Source organism: Thunnus albacares, chromosome 2 (genome assembly GCF_914725855.1).
Source record: "Thunnus albacares chromosome 2, fThuAlb1.1, whole genome shotgun sequence".
Classification (NCBI taxonomy): Eukaryota; Metazoa; Chordata; class Actinopteri; order Scombriformes; family Scombridae; genus Thunnus; species Thunnus albacares.
The window spans coordinates 17,606,691-17,633,546 of NC_058107.1; the positions used below are offsets into that span (position 1 = coordinate 17,606,691).

The 26,856-nt window shown below is 40.6% G+C and overlaps 1 protein-coding gene across 7 annotated transcripts in view; it reads right to left on the reverse strand.

Annotated features, from left to right (window-relative positions):
• The window catches only part of LOC122994588 (probable E3 ubiquitin-protein ligase HERC2), a 335,049-nt gene that overhangs the window by 253,196 nt on the left and 54,997 nt on the right, over nucleotides 1-26,856 (reverse strand). For all 7 annotated transcript variants that reach the window (XM_044369347.1, XM_044369354.1, XM_044369372.1 and 4 more), the window contains 2 exons: nucleotides 25,113-25,155; nucleotides 21,225-21,450 (listed from right to left, as the gene is read on the reverse strand). In XM_044369347.1, the coding sequence (XP_044225282.1) occupies nucleotides 21,225-21,450; nucleotides 25,113-25,155 (269 nt within the window). The remainder of the gene's footprint in view (nucleotides 1-21,224; nucleotides 21,451-25,112; nucleotides 25,156-26,856) is intronic.

Here is a 26,856-nt window from a genome sequence, read left to right on the forward strand (position 1 = left end):
AAACAATGCCTTTAATCCATTCCCTTCTCACAATCAGCCTGTTTGACATTACTTTTCAGCATCCCACACACTCAATTCTCTCCCTCTTTCCCCACACTCACTCCACCTTTCATCAGGGGAAAGGCTTAAAGCAGAAGAGACTTCATCATGTAAATTAATTTGTACATTACATTAGAAGCCCCAAAGCCAATGTTGAAGAGACTTTCACTGTACCTTTATCAAATGAACTAGAGTTTTACACTTTTTTTTCCTACATGTCCTATTTGGCTTTCAGTCTGACTAACTCCCGGCCACATGAGTTATACAGCAAAGCACAATATTGTGTTTAATTCATTGCTTACTGCCTACTTGTCTGCCGGCCGTAAGGCTCTATCCTTCCTGCCAGTACTGTCCTTTTCCATAGTATTTTATTATTGAATCATGGGTTGCTTTCAGTCAAATGAAACCACAACTCTAGATTCACATTGTAGACGTCTGACCTTAGAAGTTGTCAAAGAGGACTCATTTAGAAGTAGTAAGTATCCTAAAAACAATACAGCTGAAATGTCCATGATTCAAGAAAGAAATCATCATTGTAAATATATAATACTGTCTGTCTCCTTAACTAAAGCTTAAATACTTCATCTGTAACTAAAGCACAAATACTCATCTCTTTAACTGACATTTTTGACATCATATATGGTACTTCATTCACTTCCTGCGTGACTTCCACTGAATTAAAGTGTTCTTGTATGTTTTTTTCAAAACCCCACAATATGTAGCAACAACCTGGTTTACTATGTGTTTCATATAGTACACTTTAATCAATATACCTTCAATTCAAAACTATTCAGTCAGGACAGTCTAGCACAAAGGCAAAAAAAAAACAAATAAACCAAGACATAGTGACTGTTTGCTGACCTCAGCCTGACAAATTAGCTGAACTAAATAGAAGCTCGTCAGAAGTACTTTAGTATGAAGCTAAACTTTAAACATCTTTGTCATTATGAGAAAGATGAAGATGTCAGCATTAAATATATGAACTATCCAAACAAGTGCACCCAAACACAACCTTGGTGCTTTGTTTTGTTTAATGAATGTCACAGAGGACAATTCGGAAAAACTTAGAGGAACCAAAAATGGAAACTATGATACAACAAAGTCCAATTTAAGCTCAACATACGTGGCAATAATCAAGTGCAATGCAGGTTGATTCATGCATCAATGTACCTGTAGGCTATGTACATAAATCCTCTAGCACTGTTGATGAATTTTGATGGAAAAGCTTACATGTGTGTGCTAGGTATGGGTATGGGTATCTAAGTGTTCATGTATGGACCACCTCCTGTAGGCATTGATCAGCCACATCCTCAAGCATCCACGCTATGTTGCCAGAAGGTTCCACCAACAGCTGTTTGTTCTAGGGGCAACTGCCTATTTTAAATTTGCTTAAGTAAAACTGATTATTGCCAATTAGATGCCCATTAATTGTGCAAGCATGGGATGCTGCCAGCTGTTTACATAGGGGAGAAAAATAGCCCTTCTTATTAAATTTTTCCCTCAAAGCCAACAGCGCAGTCTTTCTCCGCCAGCCTGAAAACCTACAATTACCAAACAAAAATATATACTGTAAGAGAGGCAGGAGGAGAGACTAGTTGCAAATACAAAAAGCAAGTGAGTAAGCAACTAAATTATATGTACAGCATTGTGTTATCATAAGAAGGTAGTTTTGAAGTAAAAAAGAAAAATTGCAAAGCAAAAACATAATTGACATAATTGCAAAAAAAAACATTATAGAAGAGACTGGACTGCTCAAATGAGTGGCCAAGTTAATTAGCTGAACCTGACCAGACTATATTTTTTGGACTCATCATGAACTAAGGAAAAAGTTACACAAGAGTTACAAGCCAAAAGTAGAGGTGAATGTTGAAGCCACTAGAGTTAATTGTTGAATTGATTCCAAAATCGGTGCCTGTTTTTCCTTGACTGACATCTATGTGCAATTTTCGGTAAAAAGAATTAGTCAATTTCTTTTATTGGCTGCCAACGTCTCCTATTGAAGAAAAAGGAAACAAAGAAAACAATGACCTACATAAACAGCAATATGCATTCACAACATTGTCCATGTCTCCCAACAATTAAAAGTGATGTCTAAAGGTTTTGTCCAAAGCCTGTAACCTACCTAAGCATAACCTTACAGTAATACGGTGCTGATCTGTTGCTGAATTTTTGATGAATGGTTGTCAGCTGCTCTAGCAATCTGGATGGCTTGAACCTGACCCCACAACAATAGCCCAGGACCTTCAGCTTGTGCCCCAAACCGGCAAAAAGAGCTGAATTTAGTATTTCCAACGGTTAGCATCTGACCCAGATGCAGCCTGCTCATTCTCAAAGCAGCACACTTTTATTCCCACAAGTACAGCCCCTGCTCAGCCTTAGCTTAGACTTCCAGGAAGAAGCATCCATTGCAGGTGTCATTAGTTTACCTTTGACCCTTTTCTGAGTTTACCCTATTAGAAGAGTAGAGACTGAACACAACCTGTTTCACCTCTAAAGGGTGCTGAGCTAGCTGATGCAGCAATTGGAAGTAGACTAGAGGGATAAATAGCATTCAAGCTGCCATGCAGAGCACTGCAAAAGACTCTAGAAAAGATAAATGAATGTTGGAATCGAGGAAAATTATTCAACCGTTTACAACCCCTGCTAGCACATCACTGTTATTCTATTTGTCTTTCACCACTTAAACTGTAAAATCATACAGAGTGCTGCGGCCATTTCTCTCTCCGGGTTGTTGCCTCACTTCCACAAAATAACACATCATTGGACAGATAGCATCAATTCTGCCCACGGTAATCCCAGCACCTCTGGTTGTATCACTCATTCAATTTCAGCCGCCGGCTACAACAAACATTACACACTGCATCAAGATTACCAGAGAGAGGCAGAACGGGGGAGAGAAGAGGGAAAAAAGGGCTGTATCCATCATGTCATGATGCCCCTGTTATTGTGACAGATCAAATTCAGTGCTGTGTGTGTGCATGTGTTCAAGTGTCTGTGCATGTGTGTCCTGTATCTGTCTGTGAGGGATGCGAACTGTAGTCTCCTAGGCTGGTGTGATCAGCATCCGTGTGACTGTTGATGTTGTGAGTGGATTTGTGGGGGTTGCCTGACTTAAGCTACGTTAACACTGCAAACCTTAGTGCTCAATTCGGATATATTGCTCAGATCTTATTTTTTTGTTTGGCTGTTCACATTATTTTTTTTTTTTTTTTAAATGTGGCCAATATCAGATTCCAGTGTGAACTGATCACTGGTCACTGAACTGACCCGCATGCACAAAAGAACAATTACAAAGACGTAACACGCAGCACGCTGTTGTATGAGGCCACTGAAGTCAGAGTTTACGGTTTCATTTATAGGCTGATGTGCAGTGGAAGCCAGCAAATTGGTGAGCACATGGTAATGAGGATAGGCATGAGGAGAAAGAGAGCCAAATCTTTAATTATGGCTTTTTGTGGAGCAATGGCTACTACTTCCGTACAGAGTTGTGTGTGGATGCAGAGTCAGAGCGATGGGAACGTGACATGAATGGCTTCAACAGATTTCATCCAAAATTTCAGGATGTCAAGGGCTACTTTTAACTACATCTGTCAGCGCATATCCACAAGACTCTTGCCACAAGGCACTCAGTTCAGGCAACCCATCTCACTGAGAAAGCATGTAGGAGTCGGGTTGTATTGGCTGGAGTGACATAAAAGTCACATGAATTCTGATACGACTGTTCAGACTGAGGTCGTATTGCAAAAATTCAGACCTGTTATCTGATTTAGGACCACATATGAAAGTGGCCCAAATCAGAATTGAAAAGATCAGATTCCATGTGATTTCTGCTGTTCACACTGTTATGAAAAAAACAGATCTGAGTCACATATGAGCAAAAAAAAAAAAAAAAATCGGATTTGGGCCAATTTTGCCTGCAGTCTGTACATAGCCTTAAATGACCTCCTTCATACAATAGGTGGGGCCTTGGCCACCATGCTTGTTTTAGCTGCTACAGTTAACCTTGTGTGGTTATAACCTTGCAACCTCAGCCACAAAAGAAAAATGGCAGGGAGGGTGATTGAAGAACACAGAAGGAAGCAACACAATAAGAGACAGATGAGACAGGTAAACATATAGGGCAAAAATAAGTGCAAAAAGGACATAAACAATAAGGAATAACTTAACAGTTTTAATGATGTAGGAGCTAGAGTATGGATAAGATTGGTGATTTGGTTGCTTTCTGCCTGCCTGGCAAGACTGACAGGACAGGCTGGCTGCCTGGCTCATTGGTTGATTTGCTGTACTGAGTCTCTCCTCTGGGGGACATGGGTTTGTAGTGTCGGCCTTTGAGCAGGGGGGAAGATGAAGAGGCAGTGTCAGGCTGCCTTTTAATGGTCAGGAGTGTGGTTAGTTCCACTGACTCAGGCCTCTCCCTTGTGACACTGGGTCCACTCCACATAACTGGCCATAATTCAACTCATTTGGCAGTTTGAGGTCTCAGAGGTCTAGGGATAAAAAGTGTGGAGAGGCCTAATGGCAGACGGAGTTACCAGCTGAGGGCACTTCTTACGAGATCTCTGCAGGAGAACGTTTCTGGAGCAGGCACTGGAAACCACAACGATCCATTAGCCACTGAACAGGAGGAACAGGCAAAGCGAGAGAGAGAGAGAGAGACAGGGGGACAGAGACTGATGCAGATCAGGTATGCGATACAATGTAAAAGGCCCTGCCTTTTTAGCAGTTCAACTTTCTAAACCAAGTCTACCAAGCTATCAAAAAGCACATCAATAATTATAGTTTCAGGGTTTCCCATACATTAATTTATTTGTGGCAGCCCGCCACAATATCAGCATTGCCCGGCACATATTGATTTTCTATTTTTGGAGCTGCGCACCCCGCTCTTGCTTTCTCTCTCTCTCACAAACACATGACAACTGACCGGCCTGTGAATAGCATGATGTTACACACTCCGGTACAGTAGGTGGTGGCATGCACCTTTAATGTTGGTTTGTAGTCCACCAGTAAAACCAAAGAAGAAGAAGAGGAGTATATATGATTGTTGGCTTTTCCTGGCAGAGAGGATGGCTAGTTGAATCAATCCGGAGATCATGCACGGTAGCTCTGATAGTCTATCTATGTTCTTAACACAAACTTGGAGACTCAACTCCAACTCAAATAACTTATTAGCAAACATGCAGGGCTCAAGCGGACTGCCCGTCGACCCGGGGAGAATGTAACATGGGACATTGGGACGAATTTGTGCGCAAAAACTGAACAAGTCCAACTCCGGATAGATCAAGTCAATTTACTTATAGAGCACATTTAAAAAACAACAGATGTTAACTATGGTGCTTTACAGAGAGATTAAATTATGGGATTATTTGATTGATGATTACAATCAAACAAAAACACAGGATAAAAATAACAACACAGACATAAATAAGATAGAAAATCAGATAAAATAACAACACAAACAGCATTGCTCAAACAACAAATAAAATACCATCAAATAAAAGAGTGTGGTCAGGCATGTGTTCATAATGACAATTAAGAGGCTAAAGAGAATAGATGGGTCTTTAGATGGCTTTTAAAGATATCAATGACGGGGGAAGATCTAATCGTTAGCAGCAACCTATTCCACAATTCAGGGCCAAAAACCGAGAATGTTTGATCACCTTTGATTTTTAACTGGGTGTGTGGAATGGTTTGATTGGTCAACAGATCTGAGAGGTCTGGAGGTGGAATAGGGATGAGCAGTTCAAAGATGTAACCTGGTGCCAGCCCATGCAGTGCTTTAAAAACAAATAAAAGAATCTTAAAATCAATTCTGTATTTCACTGGTAGCCAGTGAAGAGAGGCCAGTAGAGAGGAGATATGGTCTCTCTACTTGGTACCGGTGAGATCTCTCACTGCTGCATTTTGAACCAGCTGCAGGCAAGATAGGTTGAGTGATTCCTGACTGATTCCTACACAGAGAGAATTGCAGTAGTCGAGGCGAGAGGAAATAAAAGCATGAACTGTAGTCTCCAAACCTTTAATGGAGAGGAATGATTTTAACTTTGCAAGTGATGTAAGATGGTAGAAGCCAGTAAAGACAACTGAGTTGATTTGTTTATCAAATTTCAAACCGGAATCAAATATAACACCAAGATTTCTTGCATTCAATGACAGAGACCCAAGGGCATTGAATGTGGTTGCAGAGTTGTCTGCAGGGCCAAAGATTAGGACCTCAGTTTTATTCTGGTTTAGCTGAGGGAAGTTTTTTGCCATCCAGGATTTTACATTATCAATGCAATTTAGGAGGGAATTAACACTGCATGGATCACATGGTTTCAGCAGGAGGTACAGCTGGGTGTCGTCAACATAACAATGGTAAATTATATTTTCTGAAAATAGACTCCAAAGGAAGCACATATAGGGAAAACAAAATAGGGCCTAATATGGAGCCTTGTGGTATTCCACAGGAGATGGGTGCTTAGGAAGAGGACACATTATCAATTCAAACAGAGGCTGGTTGGTTTTGGAGGTATGGGGCAAACCACTGAAGGCGTCCGTGTTGTGTTTGACTGCCTCAAGCCCCTTCTTAAAATGAGTTTTTATCCTGTTTAAAGCCACATTTTTACGACAAACTTTTAGATCTTGCTCGAGTTTAACTATATCTTTTAACCGGATAAAGATGTTTAGTCATTGGACTTATTAATTGTTTGCAAGAGCTGTACATGGCAATGACAACATGACTGTGACTTACTCAACAACGGTGTGGTTTCTCCACAGTGCTGTCACTTTGACAAACACACCAAACTCCATTTAAAACCCTTGATATTTTAAAAATTTCCTTGCGGAATATCGGATGATGGTTTGACTTAAGTCTTTTTAACTGATCTACAGTACAGTACCCTCGGACTTGCTGGGTCTGGTTGCAGCGTTCTTTTGGCTGCTGGCAGCCGCCGTGTGGACTCCACAACACTGCAAGCGGAGCTAGTGGCTAACACTAGCAGCTAACGTTAGTTCCGGGAGGAGGGAGCAGATAGGTGCCTACTCCTGTGGATATTACTCCACTCGCATTCACCATCACTTTTCTGCCGCTTACTCTCTCACTTAACCACTCACTCACTTAGGCACTGCCCTATTCCTTAAAAAAAGATACACTACCAGGAGTTTCCCAGGCAACGACACAGACATTGACTCACATTTCAAAATAGCGCTGCCCAGAGACTCCCCAACAATATTGATTTCTGAATGAATGGGTATTTGGCGTTATTTTTGGCATTTATATAAACCCATGTCAACTGACAAATATATAAAAGTTTTGAATTACTGCTATACAAGATTGAACGTTCAATTCCAGTACTTTGTGCACTTTTATACAGACTCCCTAAATTCAACAAGGTTTTAATTGATGAATTCTATGACTTTCTGTCTTTTATGGCTACTAAATCTGATAACCTTTAAATTTTAGTTGATTTTAACATGCACGTTTACCGTCCATCTAACCCACATTTGGGATTTTCTACATTTAATTGACTCTTTCAGTCTTACCCAGTTAGTCATGAGTCCTACTCACATACATGGTCATACTCTTGACCTTATCTTAACTTCTGGCATTCCAGTCCTCAATGTCCAGATAAATGAGGTCAGCTTATCTGATCATTGGCCCATTATGTTTTCCACCTCACTCCCCTTCCAGGCTCCTAACCCCAGTCTGAGCGGAAACTATTCCAGGTCTATTACCCTTCTTACTGCCAGGCAGTTCTTAGATGCCTTCTCTCATTAAAGCTCCCCCTGCTGATCTGGGCACAGAAGAACTGGTCACAGTATTCAGTTGCACTTGCACCAATATTTTTTGACTCAACTGCAAAGTTAGAAAAGCAAAAATCAAAGCTCAACCCTGGTTTAACTCAATAACTTGTGTGGTTAGGTAGGAATGCAGGAAAGCAGAGTGTAAATGGAAAAAAGATAAACTCCAAGTGTCTTACCAGCATCTGAGATACTGTCTGGCTTAATATCAACAGTGTGTCAAAGCAGAGAGAACCAAATATTTTTCTGACATCATCTTCAAACATGCCCATAGACCCAAAGTTTTATTTAATACTATAAATACAGTACTCAACCCTGCAGTCACAAATTGTCATGAAGCAATTTCTCTCTCCTCTTTGACACATATTATCTCACATATGAACCCTAGTACATATCCCTTAGACATTATTCCCTCATGCCTACTTAAGGAAGTGCTGGACACTGTTGAGTCTAGCATTTTATCAATAATTAATAGCTCTCTGGTCTATGGCTATGTTCCAGCTTGCTTTAAACATGCTGTCATTCACCCTCTGATCAAAAAACCTAACTTAGATCTGTCTGATCCTGATAATTACCGACCAATCTCAAAGCTCTTGTTTTTTTCCAAAATTCTTGAAAAAGTAGTTTTCTCTCAGCTTATCTCCTTCTTAGACAAACACAGCATACTGGACAAATTTAGTCAGGTTTTAGGGTGCTCCATAGCACAGAGTCTACTTTCCTGAGGGTGACAAATGATTTGTTCTTGTCTTTAGATTCAGGAAACTACACTATTTTAATTATTTTAGATCTCTCGGCTGCCTTCAATACAGTCAATCACTCCATCCTCTTAAACCACCGTAAGCATGTTGTTGGCATTCAGGGACAGGCCCTTCAGTGGTTTTATCTGCTTATGTAATAAAGAAGATTGTTTTTATGTCCTGTCTTTAACAGCTGAGAGACAATACCTGTATAGTATATATTCACCACAAAGCACATCAGCCGAAATAGAATCTAAGCCCCTGAGTTCTCATAAGGGGTAAAAATTGGACTTTCAAATGCAAAGGTACAAACACAGGCACATACATGCACATGTTATCTGACAACTGCTCATGAAGCAATGTGTTTAATATATTGGTGTTGATTAAGACTTAGAAGGAGTTAAGTGATAGTTTAGTGATATGGTTAAAAATTAAAGCACTGCAGCATCTTTGGTGAACGTTCATAGGGAGAACCCACCACCACAGTGAGTCTCTGTGACTCTGCAGGGTGCTATGCCTCCTAAGGGGTATTAATTGAGATGCTGAAGGAATAAGTGGTATGGGACTGAGATGGGGCACAGTGTGTGTTTGTGTGTACAAATTCCAGTCTGGACATGTTTTGGGGGGCCCTTTGAGGAGTGAGAGCGTCTGTGAGAGAAAGAAAAAGGAATTTGTGTGTGTGTGCGTGTGTGTGTGTCTGTGTAAATGAGTAAGAGCCCTGCTGACCTCAACTTGGAGTGTTCTGGCTACACAATTAAATGGTGTTGAATGGATGTGAAAATTATAATATTGGTGAAAATGGCTAAGAAGGTCAGAATATTTCTTTATCCTAAGAAAAGCCTACAACAGAATTATGTGTGTGTGATCTATTTGTATATTTCTTGAATACCTTTAATTTGAAGAGAAAATAATGTGTAAGTCAAAGAGTGTGCCTACACGCTCCCCCCAAAAGGACAAATATTATCCTGTCTGACTGAAATATGTTGTTTGAGTATTACACACTCAGACATACAGTACCTCAATTTGCTCATGTGCAGGAAGCAAGCATCATCATTTAATCATATCAAGCTGGGTGGACGAGGGAGGAAAATGTTTAAATTTGACAAAGAGAGAGGTTTTCCAGTCCAAGTGGGTATAATTTTGGGATTAGGGTTCACTGTATGCTGGTTAGGCAACATGTATATGATGTGAAGGTTAATCACTGGCTGCAGTTTTGTAATGCTCGTCGTCACTGCGCTACAGTGCAATCAGCACTGTGAGAAAATAAGTGGGTCACAATGCGAGACCTTGATTAAAATCGCAGTGATTATAGTGCAGCTTCAGCTCTGATTTTGTGGGTTTCCCAACATCTGTCCTCGAGAGGAGGAGCCCGTATGAATGAAAATAGACACAATGTAGAAGTGTAAGCACGGCTGCAGAGGCGCTTCATGGGTGCACACACATGCATGCTCCTACTTCATAACGCACACACATGCATATTAACACAAGACACGAGTATGATGCATCTACATACTGTATATTCTATGGTTTCTTTGTCTATTTTGACACACAACACACACAGAAAATGTATATTATTGTTTCTTACTGAGTCAATTTCCTCAATTAATTATCTCTTTATTATTGAGGAAGACTGATATGGTTTTTTCACAAAAAAAACTCTATTTAGAAATTCTTAACATTGCTCCCTTGAAAAATCTAGAATCTGTCCATTCTCAGTGTATGTAAGTTGCATACCTGACCATGAAAAGGGATAAATCCGCACTATCCCTTTCTGAGGTTTTCTTCGTCCACCAAAAGCATGATGACAATGGTGAGACAGCGACCCTCAAAATGTGAACAGTTTAGATATTGTGGCTCAACAAGCATATACCCACACATAAGCACATATCAACAGTTTAAAAAGCCAAGAAAAATACACAAATCTGACCCTTGCTCTCACCATTGAACACACATATGTAATATTTGTTATCATAACAGACACTAAACTCAATATAATGAATTGAATTATGCATTTAGTGATAGAGTGCAAAAGTAAGATAACTGCATGATCAATACAGTTCTTCCCTTTTTTCTCCAGTTCCTGCCAAGTTCATTGAGAGACTATGTGAAAAACAAAGTGCAGGTTGAGGGAAACAACGCTCATGCCATTTAACAGCAATGTGAAATCAATATATGTTCTGAAATGGCAGGAAAAAACATCATTGTAAACTAGTTATTGACGTGTTAAAGTAATTTACACTTGCTAGTACAAGAGAGATTGTGGCAATATTTATTTAGCTGGCAAGCTGGCGGTGGGAAAATGATACGGCAGCTGCAGCCATCACCAGATGCTGGTGTTACAATGTCCGTCCATCAAACCGTCCCCCTCTACCCCCTCTCTTCCTACTCTATACCCTCCTCCTTCACTTCCCCAAATGGCTGGCTCCCTTTTCGCTGCAACCTGACAGTCTTAAAACAACTGTATAATTAGAGCTACATCTGTCACACAGGTTTATTCTGGCTTTCAGTTTGGGAGCCGCATGCTGTGGGAGACACAAAACCAGAGCAAAGGGTGGAATGGACATTTTGGCCCACAGATACTGCTTATGTAAATGTTGGAGAAAAGGTTATAAAATTTACAATTAAAAAAAAAAAAAGATCCATTTCAAAGTTTCAGTTAAATTAATGTATTTTGCATACAACAAAGAGCTATGGCAGATAGAGTTGTATATCAGGGAGAAACACCTAATGGCATACCATCAGACAACATGTGAACAATGCAATAAGTCGAAACCAATACCCCACCCTATGCTAGCCACCTCTAAAAAAAAAAAAAAAAAAAAGAAGAAGAAAAAGGAAAAAAGCCAAAGGGTAGAAAAAAAGAGGAAATATGCAGCTGTATCGTGAGCTATCCCACTATCAGCTGCTGCAATTAGGGAGCACAATGTAAAATGTCACAGCGGATCTGTATCATCGGCAGCCCTGTCACAAGAAAAGGCCAGGAGTAGTGGAGGAGAGGAGAAGCGCAGAGTACAGTGAATCTCATCAGCCAAGCCTGTTTTAGTAACGTGAGAGGGAAGATCATGTAATGTTATAGCAGGACAACTCTGGGACTCAGTTCAGCTGTCATGTCACCCCGCTCCTATTAGGGAGGGAAAGAACCCAAAAAAATATGATTAACTGGCAATATGCATTAGTCTTCTGCAGGGTGATAAAATGCAAGAGGGCAAAGGTGCACTCAAGGTAGGAATATACTGTATGTGTATCTGGAGGGTGTGCGCAAATTGGAAAAACCAATAATGGTTCATTAAGTAAGGTCACATGTTTGATTTGGTGATGAGCACACCCAAATTAGTGAATTAAATAATGTGCAATATGTGGTCCTTAACTGCTTATTTTAATTACAAGTTATATACTCTGATTTCAAGATGAAGCAATGTTTATATTTTGTATGAACATTATTTCTATCATTGTAAATCATCTCTTTTTTTTTCTTGAGAGAATGCCCAAAATAAAACAATAATATAGATTGATAAAGACAAAATAAAATGCAATACGCTTGAAATTGGACCAGAAATCAGGGCAATTCTGCAAAAGAGAGGCTTCCTCTCAGTGAAACTTCCCTGAATAAATAAAGGTTAAAAAAACAGTTTTCCTCTTCTGTCCTGACTGAATTGCTTTCATGCTCCCACTTTCCGTCTATATTAAGAAAATAATGGTGATGAAAGATGCCTTTTAATTTTCAGCTCAGCATCATTCTGACATGTGTAACTGATGAATCTCCACAGGATATAATAAATCATTTGCAGATTTCCTCCCGTTTTTGATCAAGTTGGGATGACCAGACTTCTGCCCAGACTCATTACATTTGGGGAGCAGATTGAAAGCACGCCTAGGCATGCTCTCTATTATTGTCATTATACACCCTGCTCAAGCTTCTGAACAACTGTAGAATTATCACCTCCGCGCATGCACACAGAGATTCACACTAGCAGATATCTGTGTTCACACACAAATGCATGAGAAGCAATTATTGTATTTGTTTGAAGGAAGGCACACGCCTAATACCAAGTCATCTCTTTGTCTCTTGTCTAGGTTAGAGGCTACAGTCTCTTCATTGTCAAAAACATGATTGACTCTGTAGGACATTTGAGGGTACTAAGGGACAAGATGGGATATATTCGAAGGACTATACCTCCCTACTGGAGCAACAGCACTATAAAACAGATTCCTGGCAAAGGACACAGTATAATGTAAGCTCCCTCTAGTGGCTTTAGAGTAGATTACATGAAAAAGAGTGGTGATCATGGTAGGGAAAAGAGTCCTGTCTTGCTGAAAATAAAATCATATTCAAACTGTATTTCTGTTCTAGTTTGTTGAGCTGTAAATGTTCCATTTGACCTGGTCACAGATGTAAATGTGTATAAAAACTGTATGAAAATATCTTTAGTGAATCAGAGTTAGCAGTGAAGGCATGGGTATGTGCATTATGTGCGTGTTTGTGTACCAGTACCACAGAAACCGCCCCTCCCAGTTGGGCTTGCCACTAAGGAACAGAGATGCCCAGGGAGAAAGATAAAGAGAGAGAGATATGTGGAGAGATTGTGAAAGAGGGAGCGAAAGAATGAGAGGAAAAGAGGAAGTATGTGAGAAAGAGGGAAAATGGAGAGGGTGTGTGTATTCATATTTTGCCTATTTTGCCACAAGCTCTTCAAAGGCTATGTCTTGCCTGGAACACATCTGGGAATGAGAGTGAAAGTTGAAGAGTTCCTCCTGCTCTTCTCTCTCAACCGCCCCCCCCCCCCACCAACCTATTTTGCTGATTCCTCTTTTTCCTCTTTCCTTTCAGCCCTCTTTTATCTCCCTTGTCTTCCCCTTTTTGCACACAAACCTTGGTAGCTGCTGTCCAGCTAACCTTGCCTTGACATCAGTTTCACTAGTTTTGTGTTTTGTTTAGTTTAGAACAAAACACAACTCTCTTCTTTGTCATAAACATTTCCATCATTCCACTCATTTAAATGCAAGAACAACATCGTCCACAATAATAACACCAAACAAGAAAAAAAACTCAGCTAAACTAGGACAGTGTCTAACCCTGGTGTGAGTCATATAGATATCACCTGTACTGGCTGTCTAAATATGAGACTGTCTGGGGCATGAGGCATCAGCGGATCTCGGCTTTCACTGTAAACACAGAACACAGCAGAGTGTTCAGAAAGTGAATGCTGATATGGTGCGCTGTGATTCCTCTGAAGAGGCGTCGGCAGGTTAAGAGGATACTTTTTTCTATATATTTCTACTGTTTTAGTCACGGCTGTGTCTTTTTTCCAATTTCACTTTTTTCCCTCTATCTTCCTTTCTTGCCAAGGTTTATCCCTGAGGTGTCCTCTGGGGCTACCTACTGGATAAGCCATTTGAAATGCATTTTCTAAAGAACCTTCCGTTCCATTTTTGAACTGCTGCTATCTCTCAAAATGTCCTTAAGAAAAAGTGTGAGAGAGAGAATGGTAGTAAATGTTTTAAAGTACTCCCGCTGTACTTTTACGTGTAGTTTACTCACACAGAAAGAAGCCATAGTTTCCCAGCAGCAGGATGATAAAGACGTCTGGGACTGTGATCTGTGCTGGTGGGTACTTCAGAATGTGACCTGCACCAGTATTGTGCAGCTCAACAGGGGCTGATGGAAAGGCCAAGCAGAGAGGAGTATGAATTGGGATGAGATCATCCACTGGTTAAGAGAGGAGCACCCTGCACTCTAAAGTTTTCTCTTAACCCTGTGCGAGGATGTTATTAGCTGAGTTTAAACCTCGGTCACAAGATGGTGAGCAAAGGCAACAGTTTGATTTTAACTCAGAATTATTCTAAATGACTCTGATTGCTTCATTATAGATAAAGTAACTCTTGTCATTTACTAAGAACGACCCACATGTAATTCTTTTTGACACACTAGTGCATTTTCCAAACATTTCCCAAGCAAATACAACACACCAGTGAACCCTACAATGTCCTATGTTTGCATATTAAGTAAAACTCTTCTTGCACAGTATCTTTATAAATCTGAAAAGGCAATCTATAGACCTAAAGCCATGATCAGTCAGTTCTCATAAAGTGCATCACTGTGCCACATCATGGACTGCAGCCTTCTCTATCAACCAATTATGCCAATTATAGCCAGAAACCCCTGTGGTGTTTTGATAAGACCTTCCACAATTTCTTCCAATGAAGTAATTTGTTCCAGTATTTGTTTACAGGGAGAGGCTGTGACTTGCAGCAAAAATAATATTTGTTATCTCAATTTGCCATCAGAGCAGAGTGAATCCACCACTGGCTAATCTTAACCTGGCTTTCTCAGTGAGGTTTAATCTGGTCATGGCTGCTTAGCATCTAGTATGAAGTGTGTTGTGTATGTGTGAAGGTGTGTGTGATTATCTGTGCACCCTGTGAGTGTGTGCATATGTGTGCATTTGAAGAGGGTGTGTGGAGGAGAGAGATAGACAAGCCAGTCATTCTCCTCCTGCCCCCTCCCTCTCCCCCATCCATGTCAAGAACCAATCACGTGTGAAAACTTGCCTTAACTTCCCTTGCCTGTGTGACTACAGCGTCAGCGAGAGTTTGACAGATCTGTGCGCCACGGAGGCGTCTCCCCGCCATTTGGCATGCCATGCGCGTCTGGTGCGCTGGAGACTGCCTGTCAAACGCCTATGAGTCGGTGGCGCAGCCAGGGACCCTACGGAGCGCCAGATGGGCCATTAAGGTAGTATTAATGTAGATGCCATCGCTTTTCTCCTCTGACTGGGACATGCTCTCTCGAACTGCGAGCAGCTGCTGCCATTTACTAGGACAGCTTCCTGCTAACTTTGGCCAACTGGCATCACCACTGACTAGCTTTCAATGTAATGATATACTTTTTCTTCTTACTATACCTGCGACTTTTGTCTTTCACTTCCCCCTGCCCTCCCTTTCCAGAGGTTTTAATAGGATAAAGCTGATAACGTCCTGCTTTGTACATACACACGCTCCTGCACATTGCATTATTGCAGGCAGTGATTTCCTCTCCCTTTCTCTCACAGACACACATAAAAAAAACACAAACACTCTAATAGGAGTATGGAAACTGGATCCATCTGTACACCCACTCTTAAGCTCATAATCAAGGCATGATATTCAGTAGTGTACGGTTATTTCTGTTTATGCCCTACTGAGTGCTAATATCATGCTTTAATTGAGAGAAAATTGGCTGTTGGCAAGAAACAGAAAAGAAGGTTACCAAAACCCCAACCATGAATAAGTGTTGCAATCAGTAATATTCTATTTAGTTAAGTAGCCTAAAATGGGATGTTTTGAGATCATTATTCAAATCACATTGACAAAATCCTATTATGAGAATTAGTTTTCCAGAAGGAAATGTACAGAATTATTGATGTGTAATAAATGTGCTTTCAGCATTACATACACTAGGGGCATATTAGGAAACAGTGGGGCATATGACTCAAACTAAAACAAGGTCACAAAAACCATATTCTCTCTCTCACACAGAGAAAATAATGCATATTCCAAATGCAAAGTTTGCATAGCATCTAATGGTAAGAAGAATAGCAAACAATGAAAAATGCCTATAGTGAGTTACAGAGTGTAGCAGAAGTCACCATACAGAACTATTTCAACACTGTGGCGCTAAAGAAGTCAGAGGAGGGAGTGAGTAGTCAGAGAGACTGGTTTGTCTTGGTGCTTTTGAAAAGACACAGGATCTCCAGAGGGGCAGGTTAGCCTTCCTACACAGTTGAGACTACCTCCCTCTGTTCCCTCTCTTCCCTGTTTCTCACTTGCTTTGCCTCTCATTTTTCAGCAGAGCCCAGGGCCTGAGAAGAGGAACAGAACAAGCGTCCTTTGAGGTGCACCTAGGGGAGATGGGTATAGTAGTTTAGGTCGCTGTACTCCCACACTGTGTTCCCACATACTGCATAGCCTGTAACTGCAGTGTAACAATAGACAAGTGATAGAAGTATACACTATACATCGACTTTATTGTCTGCCAGCCTCTCACTTACTTTTCTCCCTATCTCAGTCTCTCTCTCTCTCTCTCTCTCTCTCTCTCTCTCTCTCTCTCAGCATCAGAAGTGAGATGTGGGGGAGGGCAGTCTATGTTTGCATCTCAAGAGGCAGCTCAGATGAGGACTGCAGGGTTGGCATCACCGGTGGTCAGTGTTGAAATCAAACGCACCGTCACCGAAGCGCAGCGAACGCTTATGCTCCCGCACAGCCGTTAGAGTACATGTGGTATCAAACTGACACCTTCTCCCTTGGCTGCTCCTGACAAGGAATTTCCTCGTCTAAAAATTAGCTGCACCTTGCCAAGAGCACAGTGGCAATTTGTACAGTTGTGAATAGATTTGATTCTGAGTAGATGAGATAAACGTTTATTGTGTTGAATAACAATATGGAAGCCCAGAGGATATAAATGCATGGCACTCATACTGTATAAACTATGATTAAAAAACATTGTTTATTGCTGACCTTACAGTGTAGAATGAATATTGAACCAGCTGTCCATCAACTCATCCTTGAAAGTACTGTCATTTTAAGAGCCTCTTCAAAAATGTCACTAATCAACCTCTTCCAACAATGCAAACCAATTTCTTCATAATTGATTGAGAACAGCATTTGCTATTTTGGTACTTGGACTCAATGAATAGGGCCAGCTTTCTATCTGGATATCTACATATTGAAAAAGAGGCAAACTGGCACTAATCAGTGTATGTGAGAGAACCGCATACATGTGTGTTTCTGCCTGACAGAATGACAGACAGACAAGATTAAGAAGTAAACTGTTATTGCGAAAGGAACTTGAGGATGAGGAAACAAGTTCTGTTTATCGATGCAAGATGGTGCAGGGATCCCTTTCCCACAGCTTTATCCAGGAAATCCAACCTGTGATGAACGGGATCAATTCCTTTATTTACAAAGTGCATGTTATTGCTTTGCCATGCAAATGCTTTCAAAAGCACAGTAATGCCATCCCGCTATTGTGGGGGAATGATCACTGCACCAGGACAAGCAAGCCAGGCTTTGATGGGTGCAGAATAACGGTGTTAAAGAGCTAAGCAATGTGTGTGTGGGTGTGCTGCAAATAGGTTATTTTGGATGTTTTTTTTAGAAGAAAGGAGGCATTACTGAGGCCTATTGGTGCACTGAGGTATACTTTCCAACCAAGGCGATTAACATGAAAGGAAATATCTAATGTTATTTTCCACTGCTGTGAAGAGAGAAGCAGAGAAAAGCCTGTAATCACATTATTATTTGTGTTGGAGATCAAGATCAATCAGGGTTAAAGCGTGTCACAATGTTTAACAATAACAATGGATGGTTGCTTGTGTAGGAGATGTGCATAACGCAACTGAATGTGGGATACACAGGTTGGGTGGGGGGGGGGGGGGGGGGGGGGGGGGGGGGGTTTACAAAGATTCAGTTTCTATGTGACTTGTGGTGTTTCCTAATAACATGCAGAAAGAGAAGGAAGAGGCATCATTGGGGAGGAAGACAAGTGTAGAAAAGGCTTCGCCCCCCCTTAGAGGCCTGTACTGGAAACAAGGCGGCATCTTAGTGCCCGGGGAGAAACTAAAATACAGACTACATCAGCATACAGACCAGAGAAAACATTCAGTAGCACAAAGAACAACACTTCTTTTACAGTGTGTACACAATGCCTTAAAAATGAATGAACCGCAGAAGAGAGCCAGTTATGGAATCACATATACCAATCAAACAAGCCTGCACAAAAACACAATCGCTTTTATGATCCCTCTAGCAAACAGGTGCAACAAACCATTGTGTTCCTGCAGAAAGGGTGACTCCTAAGATTCAGTCACGCAATGTATCGAGCTGGTAAGCAAGCGAGTGGTGAGAGGGAGATTCAAACTTAATGAGTGCTTTGGCAGCTTGTGTGGAAAAGGCAGAGAGGCAGGCAGTGATTAACGGAACACTTCAGAGTACAAGGCACAGCGGTGCTCAAAGAAAACAGTGATGATCTCCACTTAATCGCGGAGAAGCCCGGAGCATCTGCCGCCAGAGCAGGGCAGCGGCACCGGCGAGCTCCCGCTCCGCTAGGTTGTCATCTCCAGAGAGCTGAGGCCATATGCTCGGCTCTGCCGCAAACTCACAGGAAGTTAATTTTCTGACAAAACACAGGGATAAATATGACATTCAAACAAGTTGTGCTCAGCCAGGCTGAACACGGATGCCGTGCCAAGCTCAAGCTGCACACATGTCACACTTAGGAACAGAGTTTATTTTCATGCTCCCACAGTCGCTTTTTGCCTAGTTTTGTAAAAATGCAGACAATGGGTGGTACATTTTCAGCTAGGAGGTGTTAACCTACTTACCGACTGAGCTATGCTATGTATACAGGGTGAAAATAACTTGAACACGAAAACAAACAGACCTATGGTACATGATACGGGTTTGATACTACCAAAGCTACAACAATAACACACAGTAGTCAGTGACTGCTAAGCCTTATCAAAATGTTTATAGCAGCACATGGAGAACTAGAGAGGGACTGTCCTACTTGCATACAAACACATCCCTCAAAACCCTGAGAAAGTGACAATGTCATTGTCCTAATGAGGACAGAGAGGGAGAGGGCAGAGACATGAGAAGGAAAAAAAATTAAGATTAACTTTCATTTCCGTTCACAGACGTATACCTCCCCACGGTGTGACATTAAATAATGTCAATCAAACCATTAAATAGGGGCTCTGTCTAACCTTGTCTGTTACGGGTGAAATGCCATAGCAAGCCTGAACAAAGGGCTCACAGGTGTGAGCAGAATCCCAACACCTTATCACTGAGCCAATAAAGAGCAGAATATAGTGTTTCTCAGATCTCAGCAGTCTGCTACCACTCTATTTCAGATGGTAAGGAGAAACTGAGCCTTAAGGGTGAAGCCAGCAGTTTCAACCTACAGATTCTTTATAACAATAGCTAGTATCATATAGTATAGAGTCTGGGGGATAGCTGGAGGTGGGGCGGCTTGTCTGGACCTACTGAACAAACACACACAGGGAGGCAACAGGGATGAAAGCATGTGGAGGTTAGGGAGACGACTGGGTTTGGGCTTCTCCCTGGGGCAATCAAAGGCCATTGGTAGGGCTAGAATGAGAGGAAAGGGTGACTGTGGGATACTCATAACACCAGGTCCCATTATCTGCTACTGCTGCTGCATTTTCCCCCCATTCAGTATCCTTTGCTTTAGCAGAGAGATGTGAGGGCCGGGTGCAGTCATGCAGATCCAAGTGGCCTTTAACAGGGAGGAGAGGTGAGTGCTTTGGCCCCTGGGCCTGCATACTGCTGCCAGGTGGCTGGGTTCTTTCTGCCGCCGCACCCAGTTTAAGGCCAGTCAGAATAAGAACACTAAAGCATCCTCTCTAGGAATTTGTTTTACAGAGCTGCTACAACAAGGCCAGAGGAACAACACACAACGTGATAAGGAAACAGTATCCTGATTATAAAAAACAGCAACTTCAGACTTTTACAGTTACGCAAAATGACCAACAAAAACACTTAACTGTGGCAAAAAGACAAAAACAATTTAGGTTGTAGATGATAATACTGCTGTTACAGTAACTTTTGGTCTTGGTCTTTGGTCTTTTGGTAACCCCTTAAGGTTTTTACATTCATCTTAAACTATCACTATTTTATTTATTTCAATTTGTTTTGGATTACTTTAAGCATGCAAGTAAACAATAATTTTGAAAAATTTTGAAAGTAAATATCTTCACCCTGAGTTAAGCACAAGGAGATACAGATCAACCAAACTGAAGAGAACAGGTAAAGAAATATTTGGGCATAAAAGGAGAGTGGACTGAAACACTCTGTCGCACATTCATTCATTCATTACAATATATGGGTGTAAAATACTAAAGGACTCAATGTATAACAACACTCTAATGTAACTGCAAGGAAAAAAATCTGTCGGAACCATAATATATCCGGTACACACACGCACAGGAGCACATTCACACGTATCAAGTTGAGTGGCAATCATTCACCTAGACACTGTCACATTGCAGTAAATGGGCTTATTTTGCATGAGAAGGAAGAGGGAGCGATGGACTGCAGCGAGCAAAAGAGGGACTGAGGGACTGAATCAAGTGATATGAGTAGGCAAAATTAAGCTCCAATGCAAGTGGAACACTTCACAAGAGAGCCAATTTCAATTCCACAGCACTTAATTTCGGATTTGTATGGTTCAGCAGCATGCTTCTGTATAGTAAGCCATGTAAGGACAGAGATAGAGAGAGACAACCAGCAAAGAGCCATCCAGGCCCTTGAGGTATCCATCACACAGGCCTGCCTCCATCAGCCCCCCCTCCCTCTCTCTCCCTCTCTCTCTCTCACAACAATGATTTAAAAACTAATGATATTATACTGTAGAGATTATGTAGATGTTTTAAGGGGACATTAGAAAATCACACTGGGTTTAAAGTGATTATTGCACATTTTTGCGAGTATTTTGTGTGATGCGGACACTGTATATGAAGCGTGTTCTCCGAAACATGCACAACGTTTAGTCTATATACTTTTTCACAACTAAGAAGCTTCAGATGCATTTTGCTGGACCACTAATGTTTGTCTTCTCTTTTTAAACATCCTTAAATCGTTTTAGAAATGTGTTTAGTTTCATCCACATACCTGGTGCTCTTTGAAGTCAGCCCTCTGGAAGTCATAGCCTAGCTGAGCATAAAAGTTGTTCCCAAAACCGTAGGCCAGCCCGGTTTCAGTCCATATGAAGGAGTGTCTGCTTCCACACGCAACACCAACCACGACAGAATTGATGTGACTTCCTTCAGCATTCAGATCCTGTGGTAACTTAACCTCGACTGCACGGTCCTTCACTGTCTTGTTTCCGTCACCCAACCTAGAAAAAGCAGACAGAAAAATATAACATGTACACGGTATTCCAAGATATGGGGAAAGGTCTAAAAGAAAACAAACAAGTCGACTGAAACAACATTAAGAATGTTCGAGTTACAAGGCTTAGCAATTACTCACTAATATCACCTAATGATTTTCAGTGCAATAATATTTAGATGATAAGATTCATATCGTTGAACGAATTCTGTTGTTTAACTTACGGTACCCTGTGGAATTTCTGACCTCTAGTAGCACTATGGAAATTTTTTTATGAATTCTGTCTAGTTTAGGGGTTTTTAGAGAGACAACTGTTACTCTAAGATTGTATTTATTATATCTGTGTGTTCAGATTTACTGAGTTATGACCCTGGAGTAAAAGTACAAATTTTGATGTTAATTGTGGTAATCAGGCACAAAGGATTTTAAAGTACCTGTGTGGCTGTGTGTGACAGAAACTACAGTAACTAACTTCCTGTTGTTTTTACAACGCCAGCATACACCTGTCTCTTTCACCTCAAGCAGCATCTTTTTCTCATGTCTCTACCTCCATGCCCCACTTCATCTGTCCCGCGCTGCTTCACAGTTTGAAAACCTCTGGTCTAGTGCACACACACACGGGTGACACAATACACACTCCTGCCAATGGTTTCACACCATTCCAATGATCTACAGGTGGCTGAAATGGGCCAAGTAATGCAATAACGCTCCAACAAGGCAGGGAAAAAGAAGACTGCAAGCAAGTAAAGAGGGATATAAATTGTAAATCCAGCAAATGTTTTACGAGGAAGGGAATGAAGAGTTCATTTGCAAAAACTGATAAACACCATCACAACTGACTATTGTGAGTTATTGTTAACACAGAGCACATTCTGAACCCTAAATACGTTTTGTCACAAAACCGTTCTTTGTCCATTATCAAAGCATTGCATGTTTATGATTTACAGCAGAAAATGTTAAACTCCAGTGCTGTTCTTGAACAGAACTCGAAAATCTGTTCAGCGTATCAGTGCACAGTCTTAAGGTCAGGTGACGCAATATAGCAACTATGGTCAGCCAAAGATGTGATGTCTGAAAGTGAATTTTGGTGTAACTTCGGCTAAAAGTTGTCTTTAAAGACGGATAATTTGGACGAAATTGAAGAGCCTGTGATGTTTTCCTCATCAGTGAATCCAGATTTCCAGAAAGTACTGAAATATTAAACACTGAAATGACTTAACAGAGTGGAATAGTAAACTGTGATACACTGAATACTGCAAAACACTGAGTAACACTATTGAGTTAAACTGAATACTGTGAAATACTAAGTAACAATAAGTAACATGGAATATGGCGTTACACTGAATACTAAATAAAATGCTGTAAAGTAGTTGTTTTTCCAGTTTAGTGCAGTTCCCAAAGAACTAATTGTAGACTAAAAACTGTGGCAAACTTTAGGCTCAATGAGTCAGTTCTGCAATGAGCTTGTCTGGTCGACCACTGTGGTAGCGGTTTGAAAAAAGGACAACTGTGGTCTTTAATAACACTCTGCAGGTTAAAACATTGGCACGTTCATACTCAGGGGTTTTGTAGTCTGGCTGGAATTTTCCGAGGTATAATCTTGTAAATGTGTAATATTGCCCATTAACGGGCTGTTTTTATTGCAATTTTCAGCACTTTACCCATTTGTTTTATGTTAAAGAATGTTAAATGTTGTACTTAGAAGAAACTTACATCCATTACATGGCATTGTTTGACTCTGAAACATGAAATGTGGAGTTATCTGCTTTTACCCAAAAACAAACTTTAAGTTTGAAAAAAGAAAAAAAAAAACTTTTTCAATAAAGTTTAATTAAATTTGTACGTTACTTGTATTTTGTTGAGTTATTTTTACTTAATCAAAACAACCCAACCGCACTGATTGATATTGCCTGGAATGCACAATAAACAAAAAAAAACATGATATATGAAAATGACTAAAAATGGAGATATCTGATTTTGCAAATTAGCTCTTCAAATACATTCAATATTTCTGTTCTGTTAGACCTTAAGGATACAAATATTGCATTTTGGTGAGTATCACTGAATGTAAACATAAATACTAAAAACTAAAATTATATACAGTATACAGTAGAATATATAGTAGTTTGTTTTACAAGTGAAGGATTTTTATCCATTTTTATCATCTTTTATTTAATTTTTCTCCCCGTTTGCTACACTGTGATATATATTGATATTGCAAAAAATATTCTCATTAATATATTGATTTTAGTATAGATGAAATGAAGAACAATATAACATGAAATCTCATTAGACATTTTTAGCTTACACCACTGCAGCACTGCTAGTATGTTTTCCCTATAGAGACACGAGTCACATATAAAGTAAGTGTGTCTAATAGGCATATTTCAGTAAGGTCAGTTTTATGTTCCTGGGAAAGAAATGATAACTGAACCTAACTCAATTTGTAGCTGAACAAATGACTTTACATAGGCTTTGGCTGAGAGTTGTGTTTCTGTCTCTGTGTCCCTGGTGTGAGTGAACAAAGAACATCCAAGACCCCTTTTCAAGATGAGCTGGTCAAACGCAGCCCCAGCACTCCTGTGACCTGTGAGCTCCCTGCAGCTTCAAACAGAGCTCTGCTGTTTGCTTCTTGATAAAATGCTCCTCTTTGTATTTGTTTCCCTGAGCCAGCGTCATAACCTGCAATGCCCTGGCCATATCTGCTAGTTTGCGGCATGTCTGGGAAAAATAACAGTCTTCTCCATTATTTCCACAAACGGGGAACAAAAGGTCCTCGCCCGCCATCCCCATGAGAGCCTGTATTGATTACAACAATGCTTCAACTCAAGACAAGACCACTCTGGGGTCACTGCTATTTCCATCAGAAAGTTTGCCAGTTTAAATTTACACAGCTCCCTCATACTCTTCTCCTCTCTCGCCTCCAGTGAGACACACAGGAGAGCTGAGGAGTTTTCAGATATCAGAGTGCCAGCTGTGTAACGGAGATGCTCACCCTTTGCACTGCAAGTGGGTGTTGTGGAGCTCCAACTATAGGCTCCTCCAACTATAAGCTCCCCACTGGAGAGCCTCAACCTGCTTAGAGGGGTCAAAGCATCATGAGAGAAGAGAGAAGAGAGAGAGAGAGAGAGAGAGACAGATGGAGTGCAATAGTGAGAGAATAAGGGACAATGGGAGATGATGCGAGAGTGAGAAGTGATGCCTTTGTTTCCTTTATGTATTTCTCTGAGGTCTGCTGTGCTGCTGTTTGAGTACTTGAGGGCCACTGAATCGCTGTAGCCCCCAGGCCCTTAGATGTCATTACAGCCAGACTGACTCCTGGCTGGAGAAGTTTTAACAAGGAAGCTCATCAGGAGGAAAACAACTTATGTTAGTAAGTCTGTCTGTTTGTTTGTTTGTCTGTCTGCCTGTCCGGGTGATTTTCTGCTGTTTTATATACACCTGTACAGTATATAGTCAGAAGACAATGAGGTATTAGGATGACCATTGGGCAGAACAAAACTATCCAAGGATAGTTCAACTTTAATGGATACCTGAGTATCACTACACATTCTCATCCACTTTTGCCGATGGTGTTGAAAGTCTGAACAGTGCTACAACACCAACATGGAGGTAATAAGCACTGTTCACATGCTCATTTAGATGTTTTCATTTCTGAAATGTACTTACTGTCCACTGGTGCCATTTCCCCATGCAAAGATCTTGTTATCCACTGTGGAGAAAAGGAGGACAATGTTATTAGACAAATCAACTGAAATGAATTAACAATGCTGTAAAATACTCTGTGAGCATGTCCTATGATTGTTGATGTGAAAATAATTAAAAGCAATTATCTTCAAAAGACTAGATGTTTCACACTAACAGCTTAGGTTGTGTGTTTTCCCTTTTGTCCTCAAGTGTAGAGTGAGCAGTGCCATGTCAGTGGGTGGACCCTTCCCCGCTGTGTGAAGTTTGATTAATACAGCCTCAACAGAGAGTCCAGAGACTGGGGCCACCTCTCACACACCCTGCTGTAAAATAATGAACCTTCAGCAGGAAGGAATACGATGCATGGGAGGGGAGAGACATTTAGTCAAGTCCAAGCTGAATATATTCAAATGAAATGAGAAGGGGAGGTCTTCCTAACTGATTAGACTTGTCTCAAAGAGAAGGAGAAGCCTATATATATATATTCTCCTTCTATGTACATGTATTTAACTATCACCTCTCTGTTCTAACAATCCAACATGGCACTGATCCATTTGCATATGGTTTCTATAAATACCTGAACCTCTACCTTTTCCTGCAGTGATCCAAGTCATGTTGGAACACAGACAAGCCTTATTGGTCTTATGGGAACTCAAACACCACAGGGGTAACAGCCAATAGCAACAGACTTTACTCATCAAGCCAGCTGAGTTCTCATACATTATAGAGTAGGTTATATGATTTACCTAAGCTTGTCAAAAGAGAAAAATTATCAGGCAAATGTGGGGTAATAAATTGTAATCCGTGCTGCATATGTTTGACTCATGACCCTTGGCATTTTAAGAGTTGGGTAGTCGGAAAGAGTTGTAGCAAAATGTGTGAAAGAAAATAACACAAAAGGTGAAATACCACTTGGAAACTTTAGGGGAAATGTGCATAACTGATCATAGATTTTTAGAGATGTACTGCATAGTTTAAGGGATTTATAATAGATGTTGCTGTTATCACAGGAACAGGAATGCAATGCTTATTCTAATAGAGGATGTTCATGACTTTATCAAAATTCAAGATTCAAGAAATTCAAGAGATTTTATTGTTACATGCACAGCAACACAGTAGATGGCAATATTGAAAGCAGCAAAATTTGGCTTCTTCGAGCTCTAGTTCCAATTAGAATATATAATAAAATGAAAGAGAAATATACATATATACATACATTATATTGCACAATGATGCGCAGGTGCAGTGTTACACATAAGTAGTAAAAAGATAAATAAGTGTATTACACATGAGTGAGGGGTGATAAATACTTCTGATAAAAATATAAATATTGTGTGGTGGGGAAGAGTGTTTGTGTGTTTGACGGGGGGTGAGTGTGTGTGTAGGAGAGAAAGAGAGACTGTATATGTGTGTGTACTTTTATGTATACTATATACGTATTATACACCATATACCAATGTTGGCAGTGCGCTTTTTTGGGAATTCATTTATAAGATTACACTTATGCAAAATTTGAAAATGTCACAGAAAGCTTGTAATGTAAAAATGTTGTGAGTGGTCGCTGCTTTCATCACCCAACTGTCCGCACTTTTATCCAGCTGTAAGAAGCTCTGTCTGTTGTATTGTTGGGCAATAGTATCCCTTGCCAACATAATCTGAGATCAAGCAATTGTAGAATATGTGCTTGTGATATTTATACCTCAGTTTTGCCCATTTTTCCTGTATA